This window comes from Microtus oregoni, unplaced genomic scaffold (genome assembly GCF_018167655.1).
Source record: "Microtus oregoni isolate MIOR12 unplaced genomic scaffold, Mior012 000007F_ref0000211, whole genome shotgun sequence".
Taxonomy (NCBI): Eukaryota; Metazoa; Chordata; class Mammalia; order Rodentia; family Cricetidae; genus Microtus; species Microtus oregoni.
In genome coordinates this window covers 47607229-47616703 of record NW_024543066.1, presented here as the reverse complement: position 1 = coordinate 47616703, position 9475 = coordinate 47607229, and the positions used below count along the sequence as shown (strand labels likewise).

General features: G+C 45.9%; 1 protein-coding gene across 1 annotated transcript; it reads right to left on the bottom strand.

Moving 5' to 3' along the window:
- Window positions 1-4035: 4035 nt before the first annotated feature.
- LOC121450309 (sperm motility kinase-like) lies at window positions 4036-5496 on the bottom strand. The gene has a single exon (XM_041655135.1). The coding sequence runs from the start codon at window positions 5494-5496 to the stop codon at window positions 4036-4038; it is 1461 nt and encodes a 486-aa protein (XP_041511069.1).
- Window positions 5497-9475: the final 3979 nt, after the last annotated feature.

Below are 9475 nucleotides of genomic sequence, written 5' to 3'. Positions count from 1 at the left end.
CTGCCATGGGCTACTCTCTACTGCAGCAATTCCTTAACATCCAGCCCTCAATTTTCCCTTCTATGGATTCAGTTTCTCCACCAGCTGATGCCCACCAGCAGATCCCTTTTCTGCCTCTACTGCCAAAAGTGGGGAGATCTGTCTTTTCTCTGTGACAAAAGCCGTGTGGAGGGAGGCTGATTGGCCTGCCCAGACCACATGACTCACGCCCAGGACCAGGTCTTCAGATTACTAGGTCTTCAGGCCATGTGTCCAGTCCTGTGGATGTATCCTCCCTGGGGTAATCAGTGTCACCATGACTTCGTGGGTAAGCATTTCCCAGGCTAACAGGCAGAACTGTGAAGTGGTGGTTCCCAACCTGGCTGCAGGAGTGTCTAGCATGGGTAGCATACACTTGTGCGTTTGTAGGGAAATTTCCAGAGAGGATTAGCATGTGGGACGAAGGGTTGGGAACCCAGAGAGGAGACTAGGGGAGCAGGAAGACCTGGGTGTGCAAGCCCCTTCTTTGAGGAATTCACCCATTGTTGTAGCCATCCTCCAAGGTCACCACGCTAACTCCTTCTGCCTGCAATGTGAACTCAGTGCTAGGGAGATTCTAGGTCCCCAGCAGCAGACTGGAACTGCAGAGGCATCCAGCTTCCAGACTGCACCTGCATGTTGCCAATGGGGAATACACCGGCCCTTATGTTAACCAGTCTGATACATCTTCCAGGGAGAGTGGGATGGCTCATCAGGTAAAGGTGTTCGCCACCAAGCCTGATGACCTGGGTTTGTTCTTCAGAACTTACACACACAGAATGGTAAAATATGAACATGAATTAAGACATTGTATAAAATAATAGCATGAATGATAAGTGAATCTCCTTCCATGACCAGCTCTTCCTCTGGAGAACACTGGCAAGTAAAGAAGGGTGGTTAATTGGCTGGGAAAACTGAAGTGGAGAGGGAATTGGTCTAGATATTCCTGAGATGAGAGCATTAGCTATGTTAAAAACTTGTCCACACCTTCTTAAAAGATGGGTATTGGAAGAAATGATGCAAATCCTGTGGGTCGAATTGTCAAGACCTCATTCTCACACCTTCTGCTTAGTCACATTGCAGATGGAGGCGACCGAAACATAAGCTTTCATTGACAGGCATGAAGTCTTTAGATCGCGTTTTTCCTCTTCCCTCACTTCTCCGTTGCCTCTTAGTAAGGTGTGTGTGCCTGCGTGTGTCTCTGTGTGTGCACATCTGAACATGTATGAGAGAGTGTCATATGTAGAGAGAAGGTGTGTGTGGAATATGTGTGAATACAGACATGACTGTGTGTGCCATGGCACACATATGGAGGTCAGAGGTCACCTTTGGGTGTTGGTCCTTGTCCTCCACTTGTTTGAGACAGGGTTTCACGGCTAATGTATTTACAGGTTGGTGGTCTGTGAGCTCCTGAGCACTCTCCTGTCTCTACCTCCCATCTTACTGTAGGAGTGCTGGGATCACAAGTGTGCAAACAAATGATTCTGACATTACATTGGTGATGAGGACTTGAACTCGGGACCACAAGGTTGCACAGAACCACCTTCCTGCTTCCTTCTAATGGAAGGTGGTGATGGTACCTGCTACTGATGTAGCCATCTTTCGAACTGTGAAGAAAAAGCCAAAAAACATGAGCTGCAAATCAGGGCCATCAGGTGTTTCCTTTAGAATTTTGTTATGTGAGAAAAGCAATCCCTCCACACCCCATTCATTTCAATCACTGAGGTCAGCTGTCTGGTACTTGCATCCCAAATACTCCTATTGGTGGGTATACTGGAGCCTCTGGAGCCACTTTTAGCCATAGATTAGGTATCAAAGGCAAGAGAAGCTGTTTCTTAGAGTCCTGGACCCAGCAGTTTTGTGATCTCCATCAATTCTGCGACCCAAAGATGAAGACAGCATTATTCTGCTGCCCAGAGGAGCCTGCTCCCCTTTTACAACACTTCAGGAATGGCTAATTTCTGCCATTTTTTTCACTTTCCTTGGGAGATGAGTTCATTAAGTGTATCTTCATTTATGTTGTGTGCTTTAACATACTCATCCTGGCATTAACATCTATTCCTTTTACTTTCTTCACAGATCTGATCTCACAAACCTCCAATCTTAAATCAAGTGTGGTCACAAAGAACTCTCCTTGTGTTAGCTAGAGAACAAAACTGTGATAACTGTGGCCTTAATTCCAACCCTCCTGCTGAAGGCAGAGCTACAAGCACATGGCAGAGCCGCTAGTCTCCCAGGTGTATATGCTTGCTGCAAAGAGGGAAGGCCTGAGTTCGATCCCTGGGACCCACATGGCAGGTGAGAATTGACTATCAGTTATTCTGCAAACTCCTGACATGTGAAATTAAAATTGTAAAAAAGAAATTACAAGTTTTCTCTGGGCAGAGACGTTTGGGTCAGTCTCCTAATGGAGTTGGTGTGAACTGCATGACAACTTAACCTGCCATTCTGTCCCTGTGACTGGTGTCCTGTGACTGCTTCCTTCTTTAGCAGCAAGCTGGCCTGCACCCACATCTGATAACTTCCCTTCCTTTCCTGTCCCTTGCTTTGCCTTTACTCACAATATCTGTGGTTCTTAAAACATTATTTCATCTTCAGCCTCAGTGGTCATAGGACTCAGGCATGGCCAATCAGAACATCACACTACCTTGGACACAGTGATTGGCTCAACAATAGCCACGTGACTAGTGTGGGCAATGGAGCTGAAGATACTCAGTGATAGGACTTTCTGTGAGGCTGACTGGGACTAAATATCCTCTTCTCACAGGGGGCCTGGGAGGGCAGTGTGGGCTGATGCTGCCTGGGCTTCTGCTCCTGAACCAGGACAAGATGAGGTGGTGAGCTCCTGAGAGCCTCCTGTGAACAGAGGCCACAAAAGAAAATAGAAAGAGGAAGGGCAGGAGGAGGAGGGAGAGAGATTTGAAGGAAAATTGAGCCAAGATCAACCTGTGTTGGGGGTGACCCTGCAGGGATACTACTTGTGGGAGGGGGTGAGAAGGCATGGAGTCAACCACATAGGCTCTGGAAGTCAGGTGACGATGAAAAGCCAACTCCTTTATTGATGGTATGGGCAGGCCTCTCATAGCCCATCCCAAGGTCCCATTGCTCAGGCGGCCAATTCTTCTGTGTTGTTCTTCCTTCACTGGCATCTCTGGTCATTTGTCTGTTAGTCAGCAGTCTCTGAAAATAGCAGCAGGCCTTGGATTGGCTCAGGGATGAAGTTCCTGCCATGCATGCTCCTGTGGGCTGGTTTTGGCAGGACGGCTGAGGCTTGGGTAGGCTGGTTGACAGGTTCTCCTACAAGCTGGGACCAGAAGCTCCTCTCTTTTATGGCTGATCATTAATATTTATTGTCCAGATTAGGCTTTGCTCATTAGTTACTACTGAGTGTCCAGATATTTACATGAGGCATAACAACAGAGGGAAAAGTCCTAAAGATTCTCTATTTAAGTTGAACTTCCTACGATAAACTAATAAAAACATTTTCTTAACAATATATAAACACAACAAATAACAACCAAATTTTAAAAAAGTACATAACACAAACATCAGAACTAGTAAAACATGGGGGTTTAAACTGAAGCATAGGCTTGAATTCTGTATCCATTGTCCCTGTCAATCAGATTCAAGGACATTCAAGCATTGTTGCAGTTTTGCCTGAGTGTTGGAGAGGAGGAAGTGACCAAGGTGATGATCAGCATGAGGTGGGAATCTCAGTCACTGCTGTGGCAGAGGGAGGTGTTTTAGATGTTGTGGGTAACGGTCCACAATGCACAACGGGAGCTGGGGAGGTGGTGGCTCAGTGGGCAGATGGGCCTTCTGTCCAGCCCTGGATCAGGAAAGCAGTGCCGGGGCAGCAATAAGCTTAAGAAGAAATGGACAGGCAGCTCAGAACCTGTAGCTGGAGTATGGATGCAGGGGCCTCTTGCCCTGGGTTGCATGCAGGGCCACAACCATCTGAGCTTCTGTCCTGGCTCCCTCCTGCAGCAGGCACTCCTTGCCAGGGCTGAAATTGTCCTACTCCACTTGCGTTTGCCCAGGTGGGGTGGGCAGGCAGCAGCAGCACAGTGCTCTCAGGGCACTGGAAATGCGTTTTTTCATGAGCTTCCAGCCCCGGAGTGGCCTGGTTCCAGAGGCTGCAGGTACAAGCTGGGGCTGGTCACTGGGCACTTCTGGCTCTCTGGATTCTTCCTCTTCGGTGAAGGCCATGTTCACCAGGCCTACGCAGTTGCCATTCAGAGGTGGATCAGGGGAGGAGGATTCATCAGCCAGGCTATCCAGTGACACCATGGTGACTGTGGTGTCCCCTGTAGCTGGGTTGATGGTTTCAGTGGCCAATGCGTCTCCTTCTGGGGCTGTGTTATCTGGATAGTGCAGCGCCTCCGGGCAGGTGTGTGTGTGGAGCAGTTGTGTGTGTGTGCTCTCCCCTCTGCACAGCAGAGCCGGTTGGCTGTGGCTCCTCTTCAAGGCACCAGGGACGCTAGTAGCGACTGCAGGGATGATGTGTTGCAGACTGCTATCCCCAGAGCTCACTTTAAATTTAAGGATGTTAATGGTAGCTGTTAGGTTTGACTGTGGGTCTTTTAGAGACGATACCACCTGCTCGCAGGTGTACCCGATGTTACACATGGTCTCCACAACCTTCGGGAGGATTTCCTTGGCGGGAGGTGTTACGTGTTCCTGAATATGGCCCAGCCAAGGGCGTTCCACAAGGCGAGATGATGTGAGCCTGAACCAAATGTAACCGGTGAGCAGTCTGGCCAACATGAGATAACAGGGCCTGGAAAGATGGCATGGAATGCGGCACGGGGTGGTGGTGATTAGATGGTACAGAGCTTCGGGGGTCGATTCTACATAGGGCAAGTGTCCGGTGACCAGGACGTAGAAGACAATCCCTAAGCTCCACATATCCCCTGCCAGAGCGTCATACGGTGTTCCGGCCAAGATCTCTGGGGCCAAATATGGCAAGGAGCCCCACAGCTCCTCCTGCATCTGGCCCTCTACGAGCTGAGTGGCCAACCCAAAATCGCAAAGTTTGACTTTGCCACCTTGACCCAGCAGGATGTTTTCTAATTTGATGTCGCGGTGCGCGATCAGTCTTTGGTGCAGGAAGTGCACAGCAGAGGCCAACTGGTTGAATATAGGCCTAGCCTCCTCCTCTGTTAGACAGCCCACCTCATTGATCAACATCACCAGATCTTTCCCTTCCAGATATTCCATGACCAGATAAGTGGTCCGCAGCGTGTTGATTGCGTGGAAGAACTGGATGATGTTCCTGTGATGTAAGGACTTATGGATGGCCACCTCAGAGTTGATGTATTCCTCCTCATTGTACTCTTTCTCGAGCACCTTGATGGCCACCTGCGTTTTTGTGGGAAGGTGCTGGGCAAGGATCACCTCCCCAAATGCACCACAACCTAGTGATGATAAAAATTTATAATTCTTCCTGAGGATGTCCTCTTCCTGAGGGCTAGCCATCATGGCGACCTCAAGTTCTCTGTATTTTGGGCAATTTCAGGGACACACGATGCTAGGGAAGAAATGATATAGTTTTAGAAATGGAAGTTTATAGGTATGAATTCTCTGTCTTGAAATCTGAGATAACCCAAACAACCTAATGATGCCTTTAAGACCATAAGTTCAAGAATAATCCAGAGGGCAATTGTCATAAAGACACTGAACAAGAGCGTAGCAGCATCTGTTCAGATTCTGGGGAAGTGGCCATACTCAGACACAGAGACCACTGAACTTTTATGCTCTGTGGATAGTAGCTACATGTAGAGAAAATCTCATCTGGAAGAAACAAAGTCCACAAAGAGAAATATGATATTTTCTTTTCCTGTGCGTTTGAGGAAGAGGACAGCTGAGCGTTTATCAAAGAAACAGTATTAGTCACAGAGATGGTGTGGAGGAAGCGATAGAGCAGGAGAGTTTGACCAAAATGCAGGCTAGTCATGGATGGGAAATTTATAATGAAATTGCGATGGTTAGTTTACAGTAATACGTGTTCCAGCTGAAGAAAATTGAAACCGCAGTTGAAAAACGTAAAGAATAAATGAATTTTGAAACAGGAAATTGGGTGATAATGAAAAAATAGATATGACATTTACAAATCAAACCTAGGATGTAAACTAATAGCATACATTTAAACATGGATTAGCAAAACTTAACCCTAAAACCAAAACCAATGAATTGGAAAGAACTCACTCTAACAAAGTCCAATAGACTGGAGATTCCTAGTCTGTTACAGGCAATCTTTAGTAGATTTGTTTTGTAGAGTAGTGATCGCTACTACCAGATACAAGGACAGGAACCAATGCAGGCAGTACCTAAAACAGAATAGTTGTTAGCATACTTCATAATGCTTCCTTGTGATGTCACCCAAATGAGCAGACCAATCATGGCTTCCATAACTGACAGTGGTTTTGACCAAGTTCTGTAACACAACTAGTGCCCTGAGTATTTTGCTCATGGCTGGCACCAAATCCCAGACCAGAATCAACTCCAGGGAGGAAGGGTTTGTGTGTGTGTGTGTGTGTGTGTGTGTGTGTGTGTTTGTGCACACACGTGTACACACTTTCAAGAGACACTGAAACCATGGTGGTGGCACATCTCCTTCCCAAATAGAGCTGGTGTTTAGGTGGTTGGTGACACTGAATTAGAAGTTCTCTTTCACCAAGTGGCACAGGTCCTCTAGCTCTCCACATGCATTCCACAAATTCCCAAACAAGGAGTCAAGTCCTCAACACATCTGACAATCAACAATCCCACTGTGGTACTTTGAATTAGAAATGTCTGATACAAATGGGGTGTTTGAACACATGGACACACAAGGAAGGTAGATGGTACTGTTTGGGAACTTTTCACTTTGGATCCAAAGAAGCAGAACTCCATCCATGTCACTGTCCTTGAGAAGAATTAGCATAGTCTTCATGTCCTCTTCTACTTCTTGCTTGAGTTTGAGTTGGTGACATCTCAATCTCCTGCACTTTCCTTCAGGATTCCAGCTAGCTTCTATGACTCTGACCCATCCCCATGGGCTCTTGTCCCTCCAAAACTAAGTCAGACAGACATGCTCACTCTCTCTTAAGATGCCATGTTTATAATTTTGATCACAACGGAATGGTTGCCAATAAACATGGGCTTAGCAGAGCCGGTTCCTCCCCATCCCCACTCTACCCATGCTGCCCAGAAGTCAAGGCAGACTCATTGCTGTCACACAGTCACACATTGACTATCTGTTCCATCTTCCTCGAAGAGATTAAATATGACCCCTTCAAGTAGCCCGAATTCCAGGCCACATCCTCTGTAGTGTAGCATGGGTCTCATACTAAATGAACCTGCTTCCTATTGGTTCAGGATCTCCCTTTCCCTCAGAAACCTGCAATTCCATGGAGACATGCTCTGTCTGACAGGAATGAAACTGCTTCAGACTCCCACTGCGTGGCCATCATTGCTAGAGTCCTCGTGCCTGGATTGAGAATCCCCCTAGCATCACCGTCTCTCTGAAGCTCCCATCTTTCCTCACATCCTATAAAGATGCGGACTAATATAATAAGGAAATATTCAAAAATACATGGAAAACTTTAAAGTTGAAATATAAAAGTAGGCAAGACAATCTGAGAGAACAAATAGGTTGATAGTACCTTGTATTGTTACCGGAAAAAATCACTGATGGATCGTATAATCTAAAGAAATAACTGTAATGATCCACAGATATTCCATTAGCCCATAAAACTGAAGCAAGGGATACTTTCAAATCTTTTTATCAAACAAACTTCTCATAAAGCCCTTACTCTCAGGCAAAGTAAAGACACCTTGTACAGAGATGAGTATCTGACATGGGAAATGACTATGAACATTAAAATATCCTTAAGGATAGCACTTGCTCCTTTACTTCTTAGGCAGTAACACATTAAATGATCATTCTTCATGACCAAGATACCTTCAGGGAAACACAAGAATTAATCTACATACAAAACTTGACAAAAGAGCAAGCGTAGTCCAGCATCAAGAAAACATAGTCACCACAGTAAAGAAGTGAAGGCCACTGCCAGGGACAAACATAGAACCAGAGAATGTTTTACTATCAACAGTCCTACTCTAAAACAGGAAAATATTTATTTTCATCATAGTCAGAAGAGAAGATGAATTTCTTGTTAATAGAAACACTGCTCACCTGACATTGGCAGGGAGGTGACACACGGATGGTAAATCTTCACAGTTCCTCACTGTGTGCCTACAACCAGAAAGTTAAAAAAAAAAGCACAGTTAAGAATGAGAAAGAAGTCAAATAAAAAGGAAAATCTCAGTCAGTGAAAGAATAGAAATAACAGCCACAATTTAAAACAAAATTAAATATGGGGAAAAAAAGAATCAATAAATGTCAAACACCAAAAGGCAAACAGAAAACAAGGGAAACTCACTTTTTCAGGACCCACCTACTTTGAAGTATCCAAATCTATGACAAATAACTGAGTCCAAATCCTTATCCACCAACCAACTCCTCCTCTGTGATACAAGGACACAACCCAGTCACTGGTAGCACCCTATACAGACTGGTCTCTAGCTGACCCCACAATGACTCCCTGTGATGTCATTGCACTGGGCTAATCCCAGCTGAGAAAATGACAGTATTCTGCTGTAGTTGTTTTCCCCGCTCACTTTCATTTAATTTTTTTGTTTAAAAGGTTTTTACATTTTACATAACAACCACAGTTCCTCATCTCTCCCGTCCTCCTCCCCCACCACCTTTTCTTCATCCAATTCCCATCCATTCCTCATAAAGGGTATAGGCTGCCATGGGGAGTCAACAAAGATTGACATTTCAACCTGAGGAGGACCAAGACCCTCCCATGTATCCCAGCTGAGTTAGGTATTTCTCCATAAGGAATGGGCTCCAAAAAGACAGTTCATGCCCTGGAGATAAATCCTGGTCCCACTGTGCCCAAGTCACAGAACTCTCACCCATTTTCAGAGGGCCTAGTTCAATCCTATGCGGATTTCTTATCTGTCAGTCCAGTGTGAATGAGTTCCCACTAGGTTAGGTCAGCTGTCTCTGTGGGTTTCCCCATCATGATCTTGACCACTTTGCTCATATAATCCCTCCTCCCTCTCTTCAACTGGACTCCAGGAGCTCAGCCCAGAGCTTCGTCCAGCAGCTTCTCTTAACTCACTCATTTATGGACCAATGCGTTTAGTGTTTGCTTATGTTCACTTAATGGATTCTCTTGCTACACCCTCAGTGTCTTCCCTTCCTCTTTTCCTTCCTCTCCCTCTCTCCCCTCCCCTCCCTCCTCTTTCTTTTGCTTTGATATCATCCCCTCTTGTCCTTGACAAAGACTTACTTACTTACTGTTCAGCCTTCAGTTCACTGTGTAGCCCTGAGGGTTGCTGCATCCTCCACAGCCCCCAAAGATTAAGATCATAGGCATGAGCCCGTGTCTTAGCTCTAAGT